Genomic DNA, 21,138 nt, shown 5'->3' on the forward strand with positions numbered 1-21,138 from the left:
ACTCCCAGTCCACTACGAACGCGTCCCCTAGAGCTCCTCTCGGGGGAAATTCCCTTGAACAAAATAGATCGCACTTCCTGTTGATGCTGGTGGCAAACAGATCCACTTGAGGGGTTCCCCAAAAGGTGAAGATCTGTTGAAGGACTTCCTGAGCTAGTTCCCACTCGTGGGAGACTGTACTGTGCCTGCTCAGAGCGTCCGCTGTCAGGTTTTTCTCTCCGGCTAAGTGAACTGCCGATAGAGAGATTCCTTCTTGGATTGCCCAAAACCAGAGCTGCATCGCCTCTCTGCACAGAGGCACTGATCCTACGCCTCCTCTTTTGTTGAGGTAGTGCATGGCCACTGTGTTGTCCGTCATTATCAGGACATTTTTCCCCTGCACAGATGGCAGAAAAGCCTTCAGCGCTTGTCTGATTGCTCTCAGCTCTAACAGGTTGATGTGTAGTCTGGACTCAGATGGAGACCAACGACTGCTGATGGTAAAGTCGTTGGTATGGGCTCCCCACCCGTGAGTGAGGCATCTGTGACTACTGTTATCTCCCGGCCATGGTTGCCAAAACAGTTCTCCTTTCAAGATGTTCTCCTGGCAGGCCCACCACTGAAGGTCTTGAGCCACCTTGTCCGGAACCTGAAGGAGGTCTGTCATTCTCCCTGAGAATTGCGACCACTGAGTTCTCAGTGCCCACTGAAGAGATCTCATTCTCAGGCGAGCCTCTGGCACAAGGGGGATGCAGGATGCCATGAGGCCTAGCAACCTCAAAATGTCAAAGGCTGGGAGACGTTGGGCATTTTGAAACTTGCAGAATATCTTGAGCCCTCACCTCTGGTGGCGATGCTTTTCCCAGGGAAGTGTCCATGACCACTCCAATGAACTGGAGTCTCTGTGATGGGATCATCTGTGACTTCTTTAAATTGAGGGAGAAGCCCAGTTTGTGAAGGAAGTGGCAGACATAATCTAGCTGGATCTGAGCTTGTTCCAGATATACAGCTCTGATCAGCCAATCGTCCAGGTAGGGGTAGACGTGAATCCCTTCCCATTAGCTTGGTGAAGACCCTCGGGGCGGAGGTCAGCCCAAATGGTAGAACTCGAAATTGATAGTGAGAGCCGCCAATTGGGAACCTCAGGTATTTCCTGTGTTTGAGATGTATTGACACATGGAAATAAGCTTCCTGAAGGTCCAGAGATACCAGCCAGTCCTGGAGCTGGAGGGCCTGAAGGATCTGAGAAAGAGTTACCATCTTGAACTTGTCCTTCCTGAGGAACTTGTTCAATTCTCGTAAGTCCAAGATAGGTCTCAGTCCTCCGTCCTTCGGTATTAGGAAGTAGGGGAGGTGGGCCCTTGTTCCTCTCCGCTACAGGTACCGGTTCTATGGCACCTTTCTCCAGCAGGTCTACAATTTCCTGCAAGAGGAGCAGATCTGGAACTTTCCGAGAGCTGTTCCCCAGTGGATGACTGAGGAATGCATAGAAAAGGCAGGCAGTAACCTTGGGCAACTGTCTCCAATGCCCAAGCATCTGACGTATAGCCTGCCATTCCGTCAGATGTTTAGTTAGCCTGCCCCCTACTGGTGTCTTGTGAGGAGAGTACTCAGAGTGATTTAGAGGCGGCTGATGCAGGTGCCGAGGGTAAAGAGGACCTGCTGCGGCTTTTGTATTTTTACCCCGTTCACCTCGGGTGAATCTTTTTTGACCTCTTTGAACCGACTGTCCTCTGCCTTTTCCGAATGCGGAATAAAAGCGAAAGGATTTACCTCTCTAAGAGGTTCCTGAGGGGCGATATGGCGTTTGGCGAATTGCAGCACCCAGGGATTTTGCTGCTGCTTTGGAGGTCTGTAACTTTTCTCGGCTGTCATCCGCCTTCTTACCAAACAAAGAAGAGCCGTCAAAGGCCATATTTAAAAAACTGGCTTGTACATCTGGAGCAAACCCAGACTTTTGCAACCACGCAAATCTGCGGGTTGTAGTACTTGCCGCCATGGCCATACTGATGTCGTCAGCGGAATCAAAGCCAGTTTGAAGGGATTCGCACATTGCGTCTTTATCATCCTTAATGATGTTTAAAAATGCTTCCCCTTTCTTCTACCTCTGGGAGGCAGTCAGCTGCTGATGAAGCACACTCCCAAAGTGTATGGCTGAACCTTGCGAGCGTACAAGTAGCGTTAATAGATTTCAACGCCATGCTACATGCAGAAAAAAACTTTCTTAGCCATAGAGTCGTATCTTTTGTCATCCCTGTCCTGGGAACAGTAGGGTATGCCGATCTACTGCCTGATGCAGTTGCTGCTTGGAGAACCAGACTCTCTGGAGTTGGATGTTTAGACAAAAATTCAGGGTCAGTAGTAGATACCCTATATTTGGCTGATAACTTCTTGTTAACTGCCGGGATAACCTCAGGAGTTTCCCAGTTAGCCAATATTTTTCTTTGTAATGCAGCGTGAAATGGAGCCACAGGATCCTCCTGTGGGCCTTTGACTAAGATGTCTGTAAGGTCATCCTGTTGGAATGCAGGTGAAGGCGTAGAACAACCCATGAATTCTATAATTCTTGCCATTAAAATTCTGTAAGGGGTCTCAGCATGTTCCCCTGGGTCTGGTTTGGCAAATTCTATTTCTGGGGAAGTATCTAACCCTCTCTAAGGTCCTTCAACCTATTTTCCTCAGAGGTAAATTCCTCTGGTTCTGGTGTTGCAGATCTCTGCAACCCAAAGGGTCTTTCTTGATCTGAATCCTCCCCTTCCTCATATATTGAAGACAAAAGGTCTGAAATGATCAGACCTTGGAAATGGCTTAAAATCCCATTTCCAGAGCAGAAGGGGCTAAATTTGTCATAATCGGTTGGGAAAACGTTGACGTCGTCGACACGGACGTTAAAGGCTTCGAAAACACCGAAAAACGCGTCGAGAAGATTGGAAGTGGCCTCGAAGAACTCGAGAGGATCGGGATCCTACTCGAGGTTGTCGATGACCTCAAAGTCATGTTAGAGGCTCTGGGTATGACCACTGGCTGCGAGGTAGTGACGGCCGTGGGTTTGCTCTTTTTCGGCATCGATTCGATCGACCTATGCGTCGATGAGCCCTTCGATAATGGCGTCGATGACGCAGATTTATGCGTCGAAGGGGCACAGTGCCTTTTCTCGAGGGTTCGTGACGCTCTTGAGTAGTTTCTTTCGCCGGGTGCAACGACTCGCAGCGTTTAGATTTTTCGGGTCTTTCACCCAGGGTATCACCCTCAGCTGTCTTCGAGGGGGTCGAGGCCGCTTTCTCGAAGACGCTAAGCATCCTTTTACGGAATTCCTCCCACTCAGCCTGAGAGCTATGTTTTGTGGGGCAGGTGACTCTTTCTGGAGAAACAGAAGAAGACAATGAGGAAGGGGATCTTCGACATCTCTTACTTGAATGCTTGGATCTCGAAGAGTGGTGGGAACTGCTTCGAGACCTAGAGCGAGAAGGTTTCCTGTGTCGGCGAGGAGACGAATGTCTCGACTCTGCCGAGGAAACTTTCGAAGGAGTTTTAACTGTCTTACCTCTCTCAAACTTCCCTTTACGCTCCTTCAAGGCTTTCGCCGTCATGGACATGCAGTCCTCGCACTCTGAACATTGGTGATCCGATCCCAGGCACCACAAACAGATCCTGTGAGGATCTGTCAACGACATTTTCCTTCCACAGTCTCGCCATTTTTTGAAGCCGGTCCGTGGAGTCGTCGGTTCGGGTGAGGAAGCCATCGAGTAAGAGTTGGTTGATTCTTGAGGAATAATGAAGAATATATTCTCAGACTAACGAACTGAGTAACGCGATTCCAAGGCCCACGAAGCGCAGAAAAACGGAACTGAACAACTGACTCTGCGCGAGTCTATTTATACGCATGATGACGTCGGCGCCGATACGGAGGCTGTCGAGGGACATCGGCTCGAGGGACATCGACGCGCAGCGCCCTCTACTGAAAACTTTTTTCCGAGGCCAGCAAGCTGGAGATGATCTATCAAGATAAGGAATACGTCGGAGGACACAATCCCTTCCAAATATATTTTTGAGACAAAAGAACAAGTTACTTACCAACTGTAACTTTCTTTCGACTGGATATTCCTCCCACGTATTCCTCATCTTAGATATCTTGACTCCTAGCTTTGCTGCTTCTGAAAAATGAATTTCACCAGAGGGCGCTGTGCTCGAAGCCGTGGAGTCATAGTCCCTCGAGGGCCGCCGTCGATAGTCGACGTCATCCGCAGTATAAAGGGCTCGAGCCTCGCCCGTTAGCTCAGTTTTGTTATTACAGTGTTTATGGTCGCATCAGTTGATCAGGCTTTCAAAGTCCTCCGGCTGTTAAGGAAGTTCGAGTGCAACTGCTGTAAACTGTACGGAGGGGTAGGTTGGGTCGATGAGGAATACGTGGGAGGAACATCCAGTTGAAAGAACGTTACAGTTGGTAAGTAACTTGTTCTTCGAATGGATTGTGTCCTCCCACGTATTCCTAATCTTAGATAGGCTGCCAAAGCAGTAAGAATTTGGAGGAGGGAGTATTAGAGATTTCAATCATGGACTGAATGAAGGATGGCTTTTGCAAAGAGGTCTCCTTGATGAGATGTAGAGTCGAAGTAGTAATGTTTTACCAAAGTGTGCATTGACGACCAGGTGGCCACCGCACAAATATCCTGCACCGGAACACCCTTATGAAGAGCTGTGGAAGTTGCCATGCCCCTGTTTGAATGAGCCCTTAGCCCATCTAGAGGCTCCTTCCCAGCCAATTTGTAGCACTGCGAAATTGCCAGAATAATCCATCTGGATATAGTTTGTTTAGACACTCCAAGGCCCAATTTGTGCCCAGTATATCCAACAAAAAGTTTGTCACTTTGTCAGAAATTCGCTTTTTGTGCCCAATCTGTGTAATCTCTCCTCCTCTTTACTTACGTGTGGAGGAGGGTAAAAAGAGGGTAAGGTCATTTTCTGTGACCAGTGGAAATCAGAGACAATTTTAGCTAAGAATGATGGTTTGACCTTTAGAGTGACCTTGTTCTTATGGAAAATGGTGTGAGGAGGCTTACAAGAGAGCACCTGCAACTCACTCACCCTGTGGGCTGATGTTATTGCCACTAGCAAAATTGTTTTCAATGTGAGGAGCCTTAATGGGCAAGAATGTAAAGGCTCAAAGGGGGCACATATGAGAAATTTTAAAACTAAATTTAAATCCCAGATGGGGACCCGAAAAGGTGTTGGAGGGTAGGGATGTAACGGTATAACGGTATACCGTTAAAGATACCGTGAACCACTTAACTGAACAATAATAACCGTCACATTGTTTATACCGTTATACCGTTCATACCGTTAAGTGTGATTTTCAATCTGATTTGGAAAGGCTGCAGTAAGCAAGTGCTGCGCAGTCTTGGTCTTGCACTGTAGGATGTGCCATCTGCCAAGTAGTTTCAGTTAGAGCAGTTTTTAATGCCATTCCATAAACCACACGTGCCTGACACAAAATCAATATGTTAGCAATAGGAAGAATAGATACAGTGCCAAGAAGGAAAAGGGTTTACTTTGGGTTGGCGGATTTTGGGTTTATATATTTATAATGGATAATGTTCTCTAAACATATGGCAATGGGGGATTTCCCTGGTTCGATCATTGAATTTACATATAATAAGTCACAATGCGAAATTCACTCACCTGTCGGTATTCCCTGCTGCCGTACCAAAACTAACGGCTGTAACGTGTTGTGTGCGTATGTGTGTGTGTACAAGCTTATACTACCATCATCCTCCATTGATCTGTGGCATGCAGGTTATCAAGATGGCAACATGTTCATTTTCACCAGTAGCCATTGTGGGAGCAAAACGCCTAAATGACCACAAGAAAAGCTATTCAGTTTGCTTTGCCAGTTGCAGCAGCCCTCTCCACACGTGTGTTTGTGTTTGGTGGAAGCAAGCCATTTCAGTGGAAAGTATGTAGAAATGCCCAATACTGGCCCTGGGTGCCTGGTTTTGTTTGTGATGATAAATCTGTCAATTTATGACCTTTTAGAAAATATTTGTTAAGATTAGTTAACTCCACCTGCTATACCGCGATAACCATGATATACCGTCATTTGGCAAGAAGGTTATTGTACCGTCAGAAAACTAATACCGTGACACCCGAGGGTAAACATTTGTTAGTCCCTTTAGAAACTGTGTAACTAAAGGCATTTTAAAATAAGAAACCTCTTCAGAGGAGCGCTTAAATATAGATAGCGCTGCTAAATATCCTTTTATCATACCAACTAGGAGTGCCAAATTGGCCAAGTGTAAAAGGAAAGAAAGTACTTTAGGAGTATTACATAAGAATGGATCCACATTCTTATCCTTGCACCAGTTAATGAACTTGTTCCAACCACACCGGCACAAGGATTTTGTTGTTGGCCTTCTGGCCGAAAGCAAAATCTCCATTACATCATCAGGGAGGTCCCAATCCTTATATCACAGCCTCTCAGAAACCATGCGTGAAGGCTGAGTGGCTTGACCTCTGGATGGGGAACCCAACCTTCCTCTTGCGAGAGAAGATCCTCTCTCTGTGGAAGACATGTTGGAGGGCAGATGGACATGTCCAGAAGGTCCGGGTACCATGTCCTCCTGGCCCAATCCGGGGCAATTAGGATAATGGATTTCCTGAACTTTCTCAACCTCCTGATTACATGAGGAATCACGGGGACTGGAGGAAACGCGTATACGGGTGGAAATTCTCAGTCCACCACGAACGCGTCCCCTAGAGCTCCTCTTGGAGGAAATTCCCTTGAGCAGTACATTTTGCACTTACTGTTGACAGTGGTCGTGAACAGATCCACTTGCGGGGTTCCCCAAAAGGCGAGATCTCTTGAAGGACTTCATGAGCTAGTTCCCATTCATGAGAAACTGTGCTCTGCCTGCTCAGAGCGTCCACCGCCGTGTTCTGCTCTCCGGCTAGGTGAATTGCTGACAGAGATTCCTTCTTGTATTGCTCAGAACCAGAGCTGCATTGCCTCTCTGCACAGTGGTAGTGACCCTACGCCTTTTCTCTTGTTGAGGTAGTACATGGCCACTGTGTTGTCCGTCATTATCAGGACATTCTTTCCCCGTACAGAGGGCAGTAAGGCCTTCAGCGCTAGTCGGATTGCCCTCAGCTCCAACAGGTTGATGTGTAGTTTGGACTCCGATGGAGAGCAACGACCGCCGAGTGTCAGATCGTTGGTATGAGCTCCGCACCCCGTGAGTGAGGCGTCCGTCACTAATGTTATCTCCGGCCACGTTGCCAAAAAGACTCTCCCTTGAGGATATTTTCCTTGCAAGCCCACCATAGAAGATCTTGAGCCACTCTGGCTGGGACTTGCAGAAGATCTGACAAAATCCCCGAAAATTGGGACCATTGAGTCCTGATGGCCCATTGAAGGGATCTCTATTCTCAATCTGGCACCAGAGAAATGCAGGATGCCATGAGGCCGAGCAACCTCAGAAAATCGAAGGCCGGCAGATGTAGGGCATTTTGAAACCTTGATACCATCTGCAGAATGTGGTAAGCTCTCTCCTCAGGAGGCGAGGATTTGCCCGAGGAAGTATCCAGGACTGCTCCGATGAATTGTCTTTGGCGTGTAATCATTTGTGACTTCTTGTAATTGAGGGAGAAGCCCAGTCTGTGTAAGAAGTAGCAGGTCATGGTCAGATGTTCCTGGGCTCGTTCGGGTGAACTCGCCCTGATTAACTAGTTGTCCAGGTAAGGGTAGACATGAATTCCCCCCTCCTGGGACTCGCTGCCACCACAGCCATCAGCTTGGTGAAAACCCTGGTGCGGAGGTTAGCCCAAAAGGCAGAAGTCGAAACTGATAGTGAGAAACGCCAACCGCGAACCTCAGGTACTTTCTGTGCTTGAGATGGATCGGCACATGAAAGTAAGAATCCGGAAGGTCCAATGAAACCAGTCAGTCCTGAAGTTGAAGAACCTGAAGGATCTGAGAAAGGGTCACCATCTTGAACTTGTCCTTCCTGAGGAATTTGTTCAAATTTCTCAAGTCCCAGATGGGTCTCAATCCCCTGTCCTTCTTGGGAATGAGAAAATAAGGGGAGTACCAACCCTTGTTCCTCTCTGCTACAGGTACATGTTCTATTGCACCTTTCTCTAGCTGGACTAAAATCTCCTGCACAAGGAGCGGATCTGGAATTTTGACAGAAATGGTTCCCAGTGGATGATCTAGTGGTCTTTGTCAAAAAGGAAGGCAGTAACCATGGGTCACTATCTCTAGTGCCCAGGCATCTGACGTAATGCCCCGCCATTCGCTCAGATACCGAGTGATACTCCCTCCCACCGGGGTCTTGTGGGTCAAGACCTCAGAGTGGCTTTGCAGCGGCTGTAGCAGTGGCTGAGGAGTTAGTAGCTGCTGATGGGGCTGATCGAGCACCTTTCCCTCTTCCACCACGAAAGGGTATTCTCTGTTAGCCTCTTTGACTGGCCTGTCCCCTCCCTCTTCCAAAAGAGGAGTAGAAACGAAAGGGACAGCTCCTCCAGGAAGATCCCCCTGCGCAGGAGTGTTGCTGAGGCTGCCTTATAGCTGCGCTGAGCGATTTAGCTGCCGCTTAAGAGGTCTGCAGTTTCTCCAAGCTCTCGTCTGCCTTACTGCCGAACAGCCTCAAACCGTCAGAGGGCATATTGAGTTATCTGGATTGCACGCCAGGTGCAAAACCAGATTTCCTCAGCCATGCAAATCTGCGTAGTACCTTGCTAGATGTCATGGACCTGCTTACACTATCAGCAGTGTTCAATCCAGACTGGAGGCATTCCTCCATAGCATCCTTTTCATCCTTTACTATTGCCAGGAAACCCTCCAGTTCCTCGCCCTCTGGGATGTGTTCAGCCGCTGATGTCGTACAGTCCCACAGGGTGTAGGTAAACCTTGCCAGAGTGCCAGTTACATTCGTAGATTTAAGGACCATGCTGCCCAAAGAGAAGACTTTCTGGGCCCAAGGATCAACTTTCTTGTCATCCCTATCAGGTAGTATCGAAGGATAAGCTGACTGTCTAGTGGAGGCTGCAGCTTGTACCACCAAGCTTTCTGGCGAGGGATGCTTGGACAGGTAATCAGGATCTGATGAGGATGGTCTGTACTTCCCTACAAACATTTTATTTACTGCAGGCCCAGAGTCTGGGGTATCCCACGTTGCCATCACCCTTTTTTTGCAATGCCTTATGGAAAGGAAGGAAAGGGTCCCTTTGAGGTCCCTTATTCAGGATGCCTGTCATATCGTCCTGGTCGAACCTTGGGGAAGCCGTTTTCCATCCCATGAAATCAATGACTCTCCCCATTAGGTTTCTATACCCATAGTTTGCATGATCTGCAGGGTCTGGCTTCTCAAACTCTACTTCAAGGGAAGTATCTAGGCCACTGGCTGTCTGAAGGCAATCATAAAGATCAGCCATTTTAGAGTTTGGGTCTATCAACTCCTCAGGAACCTCTTTAGTTCCAAATGAGGATTGCTCCCCATAAATAGAGGACATAGATCTAAAAGAATTCTTGCCTGGGGTGAGGATGGAAGATCGCCTGTGGTGAAGGGGGTGGCATTGATCTAGGCTTAGACAAAGGCGCTGAGGTGCCGATTTTGGCATTGGAATTAAAGAATGCCTCGACAAAGGCGTTGAAGGCGTCGATGATAAAGACGCTGGCTTTGACGTTTTCGAAGGAGGCTTCGACGTCCTTGAGGGAGGCCTTGACGCTGTGGCGCAAGGTATCGACGTCATCTTCGGTGGCAGCCTCGATATTGTCATCGAAGGCTGCGTCAAGTCAATATTCGACTTCCATGTGGACGCCATTTTGTCAACCGTACCCCCGATTTATGCACCGGTGGTTTCACTCTTTTCTTGAGGTGTCGGGGAACTTTCCCCCGATGACACCCTCGACTTTGTCAGATCTCGCATGCCTGGTCTTTGATCTCCTTCTGTCACTTTTGGAGTGGGTAGGGGCATGATCTTCACGCTGCTTTTTTCGAGGTAGTCTGGACCACATTCTCGAACATTTTTAGCATCAAAGCCCTAGTGGCCTCCCATTTTTCAGGGGAATCGTGCTTGGAAGGGTAGGATATGACCCTTCTCTCAGACGAGGAGGAAGAAGAAGATCTATGACGTCGCTTCCATGATATTTTTGGATGAAGGAGGAGGATTTACTCAAGTAACTTTTAGACCTCGATTTCCTCAACCTGTGTAGAGACCTTGCGCTTGACCCTCCCGAATCCTTGTCTTTTTGAAGATTTATAAGATTCCTCCCCCACCGCCAGCTTACCTTTCCTTTCCTTAAGAGCCTTATTAGACATAGCCTGACGGGAACCACATTCGTCGACCCGGTGGTCAGGGCTCAAACACCAAAGGCAATTATGATGGGGGTCAGTAATCGATATCTTTCTTCCACACTTTTGCCATTTTTTAAAACCCATCTTGGGTGTGGATGGAGTCGATGAAGAGGACATATTGTCGAAGAAAACTGATGCGTCGTTTGGTGACACAAAGCAGTGCTCGGAAAAAACGGAACTGAGCTAACGGCGCGTCTGAAGTCCTTTATACTGCGGATGACATCGATGGCGGCCCTCGAGGGACTACGACTCTGGGGCTTCGAGCACAGCACCCTCTGGTGACATTTATTTTCCCGAACAGCAAAGCTGGGAGACAAGATATCTAAGATGAGGAATAAGTGGGGAGGACACAATCCATTCAAAATAGAAGTTTAAAAAAAGGGTTCAGGGGCACAAAAGAGGGGCTATGCTATTTAAGGCTCTTACATGTAAATCACAGACAGACACAAGCAGTTGGTCTTCCACAGTGTAGAGCAGAAACGTACAGTAAGGGATCAAGCCGGGCTGAAAGTCCTGAATCTCTAGGGTTGCCTGAACTGGCATTTCAAACATCTAACTTGCCTACCGATGTGACTAATTGTCCTCCAACCCACCATTACCTACTGCCAATTACTTGTTAAAGGCCCCCACAGTAAAATAAGCTACATGATATGTGGCTGGGGTAGGGGGGGGCTCACTGACTTAAGTACCTACCCACAACATACCAGGTGTTGCACGCTTGCTTTGTTTTTTCGTTATAACTACTTCCTCGGTAGCCCAGTTCTATTTTGTCCCCTCCCTCCCTGATTCTAGTTTCTATGTGGAAGACTCAATGGAACAGACTTCACCACCTCAAACTTGCAATTGAAAACTGCCATCCCTTGCTGTCTAGGAGATGATCCCTCTTGGTCCCTTTAGTGAGCAGAGGTAACAACCCAGAGGGTCCAAGTTCACCCCGCTGCCAGTCGACCTTTTAGAGAAGGGTGAATAGGCTGGAGCATGTATACTCCCAGATGAGCCGATCTCTGCTCAAGAGGGATTCTGCCTCTCGGATCACTATAGCAATTTTATTTATTTATTGTGCATTTGTTAGGCGCCTATACAACCCAATGGTGTTTCCAGGCACCACAAGGCAAAAACGGGGAGGGGGCAAGGGAGTAATAAACAATAGTAAAAATAGTAAGTACTCAAACAATGACGGTCCTACTAGGTCAAGTGCAGGGGAGAGGATGGGGAGGAGGGGAAAAAGTTAGGACAGGTGCTAGAGTGGGCCCAGGAGGGGAAGTGCCAAGGGGAGCCGGGGGTGGGGAGGGCGCACTTGCTAAGTGCAGGGGCAGAGGTGTCCCAAGAGTGCCCAGAGGGATGTGCCGAGGGTGCTGGTGTCAACTGGACAAAGGGCTTGGTTACCTGTGAGACTCATGAGGATCAGACCACCAGTCGCAGCAACAGTGGGGAGATTAGCTGGGAGGGTGAGGGAAGGAGGAAGAGAAAAGAAGAGTTTTGAGCAGTTTCCAGAAGTTAAGGAGGTCCGGCTCAAGTGTGAGGGGGGGCAGGGAGGCTGTTCAAGAGAGGCGCCAGCCGAGGAGCGACAATTGCCCCCCTACTCTCTGCTTGGAGAAGCGTTTGATCACCAGAGTTTGAGCTAGAAGAGTGGAGGGTTCAAGCAGGGAGATATTTGGGGAGAGAGAGATGGAGATAGCAGGGTCCCATGGCCGAGAAAGCCTTGTGCATTTTGCAGAGGGTCTTGAATTTGAGCCTCGTGGCCACCCGGAGCCAGTTGAGAGATTTTAGGGCTGGAGAGATGCAGTCCCTTGATTAAGGCCAATGATAAGTCTTTAAGCCCTATTCTGGATTAGTTGAAGGTGGCGGAGGGAGGAAAGAGGCAGATTGAGGAAGAAGCTGTTGTACTAGTCTAGCCGGGAGAGTACCAGAGCTTTGGAGACATTGAGCTTCTGGGCAAAGGTGACGTAAGGAAAAATAAAGCTGGAAGTGGGCCTTTCTGGTAAGGTCCAAGATGTGAGGTATGCAAGCAAGAGAGAAAACATGACCAAGATTTTTGGCCTCACTGAATGGTGAGGGTAGAGGGTCCAAGGAGGGCGGCCACAGGGCAGGAGGGAAACAGGGCGCAGGTGTCCCAATAAAAAGAATCTCAGTCTTAGTGGCGTTGAGACAGAGGTCATTGGCAGCACATCATGTCTGGATAGCAGTCAGACAATCGGGAATGAGGGAGGGGAAGAGGAGCAATGGGCAGGGTGTGTTGCGTGCTCTTCCGTAGAGTGATTTTGTGGTTAGGGAAGCAAGAGCCTAGTCTGGTGTTTCTAATGTGAACAGGCCATGGGATGAGTGGTGTGGGAGGAACAACGAAGCGCCGAATCCATTTCAGAGGGCTGAGCGGGGGATTTGCTGCGGTTCTCATGGAGGAGTTATTGGGGAAGATGCTATTATTGATTGGGTGGAGATGTGGCAGGAGGTTAGTTGGGGTGATGGTGTGGAATAGAGGTAGGAAGGAGGCCATGGCAAGAATGACTATGGAAAGTGGCCATAGTGGTATGACGAGCCGAGCTATGGAAGATTGGCACAGTGACTAGTGCGGGTGCTAAGTGGGTAGATAAGGGTGGGGAGCAGTAGAGACAATTTAGCCAGGTGGATGGGCCGGCTAATGGAATCTGGAATTAAGCATAAATGCTTCATACACAATATAACAGGCTTGCTACTGGGCTCAGAGATCTGATACTTCGTGGGTAAAATGACTTCAGTAACAGATGGTAGGCTAGTCCAAATATACGTACTAGTCAGGGCAGTAGTGGGTAAAGGGGGCTAGTTCAACTCTCCTTGCTAATCTCTGGCTTCTCCGTGCTGATTTCGTCGTGTTCGTTTGTTTTATTTGTGCGCTCTGAGGCCTGCGTGCGTGTTGCACTCCATAAACATTTAAAATAAATAAATACTTGAGAAGGCCACTCTGGCAATCCTGCAAGCAGAATTGTTGGAGCTCCCACTCAAGGAAAGAGGATATAACTAAGCATACAAAGGACGTGGAACAAATAGCCATAAGGTCTACGGGATCAGACGCAGCTGAGATCTCCTTGGCCAAAGGAGATCATTCTTGGTAGCTCCCAAGCTGTAGTCTGGGATTGAGATGTTTTGTTTATAGTTGCCTTCTCGTTGAGAGGATTAAAAAACAGGGCCACTAGAATTGTGCGTCAAGGCATAACCAAATTATGCAGTAAAGTTGGCTGAAGTATGAGGCATGGAACAAGCGATCTATGATATGATATTTTATTTATATCGCGCTCATACACAAGTGTTTGAGAGCGCGACCAAGCAAAGGGAGGGGAACAAGGGAGAAACAAAAACCAATGATCTTACTAGGCCCAGTGACCTTAAGAACGAGCAAGTGCATGGAAAAAGGGAAAAGGGGAAAGTGCGAGGGAGGGGGGAGAGGTGGAAAGTGCGGAACTAAGGAGAGAAACAGTATGAGTTTGCATTGTTAGGGGGGATCCTCGGATTCATGTGTTCAAGGAGTGAGGGTACACATCTAATCCTAGGCATGGTAGCAGTGGCCACCCAGACATGGTGCATGGTAAGAGGGCATCCGGATTGTTAAGGTATGGGAAAAGACACTATTACTTTGAGTAAATGAATGTCCACAGAGATGTTTCAGAAAACATATGTTTATCTTTTGTAGGCTTATGTAAAATATTTGTAATGGTTACAAGACTGCTTGGTACGATCAGTCTGGATTGTGGCCATCTTGGTTAGGGTCACTCGTGAAGTGAAAAGATCAGCTTTGTGTTCGAGAGCCAAGTTTGGGAGGCTATACGCTAGGGGTGTCTCAGGACCTGTATTCACTCAACCAGGAGTTTGTTTGTCATAGGAATCAATTGTAATTGTTTATTTGTAGAGCGCTTATACACAAGTAAAGCGTTTCAAGGTGGGAAGGGAACATGGGAGTACAGTAGTCATTCTTAGGCCTTGAAGATTCGGAATGATTTAAAACAATAGCTAGCATGCTAAGCCAGAGGCATATATACTAGAGAAGTGCTTGACACAGAAGGAGGAGGTGGGAGCAAGGGGGCGGGTTAGAGAGTGAGGAGCATACTGGTCAGTAGAACAGTGCTGATCTGGCCAACATTTCAGGATTGCTTGGTTGTTGGACATCAATGCACCTATGCATGAGTATTTTAAGCAAGGCCCAGCTAGGGAGGGGTGACAGAGGGAGGACCAGACAGGCAGACTAGCAAGGCCTAGAACATTCAAGGTCAAGGAGCGTGCAAGTGCGCAAAACAGGAAGAGCGAGGGAGGGGAAAGGGAATAAGTGCGCCCCGTCTAGCAGGGGTCCGGGTTAAGTGCAGAGTGGGTGACCCTTTCATGGAGCATAATGCAGTAGTGCCTGGCTAAGTGCGGGGGCCCGGAGGCAATTGCAGCCTGGGAGCTGTGAGGCTCTGGAGGTGCACCAGGCGACCAATCAGCTAACTGAGCAGGTTGGGGAAGAGAAGGAAGGAGGAAAGGTAAAGCGAGGAGAAAGGAAGTTAGCAGGGGAGAGGGAGAGAGAAGGGGGAGGAGAGGAGGTAGGTCTTGAGAGAGAGGTAGGTATGCTGTTCCAGAGGGAGGCACCTGCAGAGGATAAGGATCTACCCCCAAATATCTGTTTGGAGAAACGGCCCAACCGCAGAAAGTTGGAGGAGGCCGAGTGGAGGGCTCTAGAAGGAGAGTATTTTGGAAGAAAGCGTTGTAGATAGTGCAGGCCCCGGCCCCAGAAACCCTTATGGACTATGCAGAGGAACTTGAACTTGATCCTTGCAGCCACAGGGAGCCAGTGGAGTGATTTCAGTTTGTTTGTTTGTTTTATTATTTGTAATGCGCACTTAACCCGGAGGTAGCAGGGCGCAGGAGCAACAAGAGGATTGTATAACTCAGTGCAGAATGTGAGAGATGGATCAGCTTCTGATCGGCTGAACAAAATACTGGTCCTGCTGCTTGGGTCCCCGATGTTAAATGTTAGAAAAAAAAGCCCAACTTTGGAAACAAAGTGCTTTTTCTGAAAGCAATCAGAGTTTAGGGAACATGACAGCTATGCATTTTAGCTGTATCCAATTGTCAATAGTCAACACTTGACGTCCTTGCAAGTTTCAAGGTCAACTGTCGCACTTCCCAGGATTGAGTCTTGCAGAAGAGTTTGAAGTAAGATGGATTGCTGTGGAGCTGCTCTGAGATATGGGGCAGCTGTCTGATTCGCTGATGGTACGGGTCCAGTGCCAGAAGTGCAGGCTCTCTAGCAGAGGTAGTTCATGTATGAGATGGACTGCTTGGAGTCCCAAAGTTACCATCATCTTACTTTGCAGCTTTGCTTTCATGTTGTAAGCAAGGGCATCAGGCTCTGACTGGTAACAGTGCTCTCAGTGCCTGGCGCATCCACCTTTTTTGTGGCAGGACCATGCATGAACGGCACTTCAATGATTCCTTGGTAGCAGGGGATCTTTGAGGCTTTCAACCAGATGCTGCCAATCTGAATAGTGGTTGGTGCAAGTCTGGTGTCTGCAATAAATTGAGCAGAGCCTCACTGTCAGATTGGGTCTTGTAAGCAACAGGGACCAGCAGAGCATCCTCGCGATCCCTGTACAGGTTGACTGATTCTCCTGTGTTCTGGATCAGTCTCCAGGTTCAAAAAGGTAAGAATGCAGACCCTAAGCAGCAACCTTGGGTATGAGTGCAAACAGTTACCGGTCACCTCTTCTAAATCTTGGCAGCCACCCAAGCACTCAGGGTTACCAAACTCCACGTTTGGAGGCTTCCTTGTCACACGGGTCTAGTCAGGTCAGGTAGAAGACATGGACAAAACAGTTCCTACTTGGCTCGGGCAACTATAGCCCTCACCTTCCAGAAAAAGCAGTGACCATGACCATATATGGCAACATGCATGTTCCCACTCACAAAAAGACTATGTTGAGCTTTGCAGCAAGCTGTAGGCCACTAATATCCCCAAGAGCTATCACCAATAAGTGCAACCCAAAACTGCCAGCTATGCCAAGACACTGGCACAGGGGACATGGTTCCTTGGTGATTAAATGTTTTTGAACCAACCAAAGAGTTTTCCTACCAGAGCATAGCTCACAACTGCAATTGGTTGGAGTGGGATAGTCAGATGCAGTCTCGACTGACCACTCATGTATTATTCTTACAGCATGCAGAGTCAGGGTGTTGACTAAACGGGCCATACACATTCAATCCTCAGGTATTCAATTAACATAAGCTCAATCAACGAATGTGAAAGATTGTTCAAGAGGACAATGGAACGTCAAGATGTCAAGTGGTTTAATTAATGTCTGAAAAGAAGATCTTTTTGATGAATCCTTGTATGAGAGGCCTGATCACACCCACAGCAACAACCTTGCATTACCACCCCAGTGCTGTTTCGCTCTCACCATTTCAGAACCAACACTCAGTTTCCATATCCTTTTATTTTTTCCCCCCCGAATCCCGTTTTCTACACTGTGCCTTACATTTGTTGCAGCAAAAAAACAATATATTTTAAATGCCAAAATGTATTAAGTGAGTGGATATGTTGCATGGTTTCGGAATTACCACATCGTGAAGTGCGAAGGGACTCTGCTGGTTAAAAGAACTCACGGATACCCGCCACAATAACAGCAATGATTATTGGGGTTAAGAGTTACACGGAAGCTCGATCTGGCAAAATAAGGCTATTGTTTCATTAATGAAAACGTACCCTCTTAAAATTAAAGTCCCAGACCCTTTTGCACTGTGGCACCTAGACCACTGCATTCTTCTTCACTAAAGCCATGCAGCATTTGTATAAAGTTACAGTAGCATTGTACAGTTACAAGCAAGCACTTTGTGCATTCACTGACTGGCACGGCTAGCATTTGCTCAAAGATACTTCTGAAATGCGCCAAAAGGTATCCTTCCTCCCTGTAGCAAATGGTACTTCCTACCCTGCGAAGTACTGCCTGCCTTTAGAGCTGTACGCAGTAGGGCGTACAGGCATACATCCGCAGGAAGAGAAGCGATCCTTCCAACATAATATTTACTATCCACATACCCGTTTAGGGCAGCAGGACTACATTTAATATTCAACTTTGGAGGGAGGATAGGGACACGTACTAGAAAAGGAGGGGTGACAAAGTGGGCTGTAGAAGGTGGTCGTCAAGGGGGCCATGGTAGGTGGTGCAAGATGAATTCTCACGGTGGGAACAAGGTTCACTTTGAAGAGGGGAGTCAATTTCTTTTTAGAATTGCATTAGAGTTGCGGAATTCCATGGTTAAAATGGATGGATACAGATGCTTACAGCCTTTGCCAACAATGATAAAAAATATGAATGAAAGAAATCCAATTAAAAAGGAATACATTAAGAGTGACACTGTGAACCGGGTACAGCCATCACATGGGTCCTTTTGTGGGATGTAGTCACAACTGGTGCGTTGCTGGAAATTCAGATTCATCAGCTGCCTGTAACTGCAAATAACCTCTTCGGGAGTCATACTAATATCCATCACACCCTTTTCTGTCTTTTGATCTAAAATCTTAGCAGGTTGCCCGGCTCCAAACCATGCAAGTGTCACTAGGCCCAATTGCCGTGAAAAACAGAAGCACCGTTACTTCTCTCCTCCAGCAGAAATCTGAGTTCTCACCGGGGAGTCACATCAAGTCCATCAATGCTGTAGAAGACCACATACTCTGAGCGCACTAGGTCTGCAGGTTGTTTGGGCTATCTTCCCTTTGCTGCAGAGGTTCCCACGACCTCTAAAGCCACACTTTAAGACCCAGGTGAGTCGTAAGGAGTTTTATATGCTTCTTCTGCAACACAGACACCAATAGCTTCCAAGGATTGTGTGAAAAAACAGTGTGTAAACCAGCAAATGACTGACGTGCCACTCTGCACAAACCGGCGCCTGCAAGGGCATCGAAGAAGATTTCAGAAGGATCGGGTTCCCACATTTTCCCAGACACACCCTGCTTACTGCAGCCAAATCAAAAGGAGGGGCTGGGATGTCATCTGTGAACATTGTGTTCATTTTAGGGTCGTAGATGTGTTGCTACGTTACCTCGTGTCATGCTGTCGCATGGTTTCTGCCCATGTGCATTCAAAGAGAAGACATCAGTTCATTGTGCTACTTCTTCACAACATGTATTAACAGACTGTATGTTACTACGAGCAGATGGAAGGCAAGAAGGGCCTGACACGCTTACCCTTCAGGCCTTTTTGCTAAAACCTTTCAGTGAAGGATACCCCAAAATAACTTACTATGCTTGTTCTTCTTCTCCGGTAGTGGTGGTGGTTTTTCAGGAACCCCATCCGAATCCAGTGCGTCAAATTCACCAGTGAATTCCAAGGAGCCAGATGAGTTTCCTGGTTGGAATGGTGAGATGGCAGAAAATGGGGGCACAGTGGCGCTAGGCACAGAAGACAGTGACGTGTCGTCCTCAGAAATGTTATCATATTGGGAGGGGTGCCTCTCATATGAGATGCGGCAGTTTGAGAGGTCCGAAAGGTGTGGCGCTGTGCTCCTACGCTTCTTCTGCGGCAGGGCTGGAGGGGCGTCACCACCTTGCATCGCTGCAGATGGCCGGCAGTACTCAGTCTGTGGGGAGTCACCAGGTGGGATCTGAAACACGTGACCCTGGAATGGCGAGCCCAGCTCCCCTAGGGACTCTGGCAGAGGGCTGAGAATGCCTGGCGTCGGTTGAGGGATCTGATCGGTACTTGACAGGTCCTGCTGCAAGAACTCATAGTCCGGATCATAATTATCTGGATCAAAAGGAAAGACAAAAAGGAACAAGAAAGAGGAGAATTAGTGCACACACACACATGCACAATAGTTACTAATACAGCATATAATGCATCTCACAGTACAACAGTGCCCCCATTTCACAGCTCCTTCCCTTTACCAATAACAAGCAGCGAAAGAGTCCAGAAAAAGTGGCTGGAGGATGGGATGAGTTGGTTGGAAAGAGGCAGGGTTATAAAATGGCAGTAAGAAGGCTCTTTGTCTTGTGTGCGCTGAATTGGTCTTCGGAAAGCTTCTGCAATAGCTGTCTGTGGCAGCAGAAAACCCATCAGCAAGACATGCTAGTCCATCCTCACTGAGATGACACACTGGGGCAGGCAAAGCAACCGCAGAGATGCCAAACGCCAATGCAAGAGGGTGCCCTTAGTCATGCAAAGAAGAGTAGTGAAGCTCAACTGTGTTCAAGAAGATGTTGGCCAGGGGCATGCAATGACCAGAAAAGCACTTTTACCTCCACTAAGATGGAACCCAGGGACAGGGATGGACTCTAGGTGAGGTGATGAACAGAAGTCCTAACACAAAGGCCCACCCTAAGATCATCCTCCATGTAGTGGGAATGCAGGACATGGAAGGAGAGAGCTGCAGACGCCCTCCTGAACAGATTAATGCAATAAATGGTTCACCTACGACCGCTACTCAAGGTTACTTGAATGAATTAACACAGGTACAGTTCCTCCCATCATATTTTGGGGAGAAAAAAAAGTATGTGTTAGGGGAGTTTTTCTAAAGTACACTTGAGGAAAGACTCTATAAAACTATCCCTTGGCATAGAGGTCCCCAACTCTTAGTACAAGTCTTTACTACCCAGAGGAACTCGTAGAATGCAGAGCAGCCAGGTTTATCTTAGGAGGAGGATGTGGGCTGTAGCTAAGTACACTGAACCCAGTAAATACAATAGTCCAAACAAACACATACACACTGAAGTTATAATATTAAAACAGATTTCTTTTATATACACAAGGCAGGTAAATAATACACTAGTAGATTAACCAAAACACACAGGAATTATTCAGAATACATTTTTAAGGCGACTGCTACAATTGTAGTTGCCAGCGGTTACAACTGTTACAGAGAAATTACACTGAAAGGTCTACTGTGTTATAGGTACTACCGCGCACTAGCAAAGATTTACAGCTAAATGGTAATTGCATTCAATTAGCAAAGTCACACCAGACAAAGTCTGTAGGAAGTAAAAGTATGGTTATTCACACCATAGCAATATTAGACGTTTTTATTAACACTTTTCAATGCATTTTGTGCTTCGTAATTCCAATCCCTATCTAGCCAAAAGTCAGTGTAGGAGTAGAACAAAGTCCTATGCAGCAGCAAGAAAGGCAAAGTTCCTCTAGTCGCTAGAATAAAAAAGCCTGGCAAGATACCACACGTTATAGGGACCCTGTGAAGGGCTCCCTAAAAGGATACAAGCTTGGGCCAGAGTAAGGGTGGACACCCAAACACCTTGTAACGCACTCCAGTCGCGCTGGAGCGACTCTTCGGCTTAAGGGAAATTCTACCTTGAGCCCCACAGTACCTTAGGTTTACAAGAAGTCAATGCAGCTAGATTCTTTCCTTTGCAGCAATGAACCCGGTCTCCGCATCTCGGGAGATGGCTCAATTTGTAGTTCGTCTTGGGGCTGGTTGATCCCACCAGCCAAAGGGAAGGAGTCAACCTCTTCAGAGCTCCTCTTTAGATAAGGAAACGGGGTCAGGACAGCAGTGGTCGCTTCACGATTACTGGAAGGGGCTGCAGGATTCTCGGGTCATCTTCAGCTTTGGATCTTCTGTTGCAGTGGTGGGCTTGACTTCTACCTCAGGAACCTCACCTTATATTCGGATTTCCCACTCACTCCTCTGCACACTCTCTCAGCATTGTCCATTCAAGGCCATCCAAACTACCCCCCCCTCCCCCACACACTCCCTCCACCTCAGTGGGAACTGGTTCCATTCAGGCACTCTGGCAGACAAAGGACAGGGGAGTGTTAAACTTCTCCCCTGCTACCTGCCTTCCAAGACACACTGG

General features: G+C 47.7%; 1 protein-coding gene across 1 annotated transcript in view; it reads right to left on the reverse strand.

Moving 5' to 3' along the window:
* RAPGEF1 (Rap guanine nucleotide exchange factor 1) overlaps window positions 1–21,138 on the reverse strand; it is a 740,344-nt gene that overhangs the window by 405,573 nt on the left and 313,633 nt on the right. The window contains exon 9 of the mRNA XM_069609296.1: window positions 18,575–19,078. Coding sequence (XP_069465397.1) covers window positions 18,575–19,078 — 504 coding nt within the window. The remainder of the gene's footprint in view (window positions 1–18,574; window positions 19,079–21,138) is intronic.

Source organism: Ambystoma mexicanum, chromosome 8, assembly GCF_040938575.1.
Source record: "Ambystoma mexicanum isolate Mex_15411 chromosome 8, UKY_AmexF1_1, whole genome shotgun sequence".
NCBI classification, from domain to species: Eukaryota; Metazoa; Chordata; class Amphibia; order Caudata; family Ambystomatidae; genus Ambystoma; species Ambystoma mexicanum.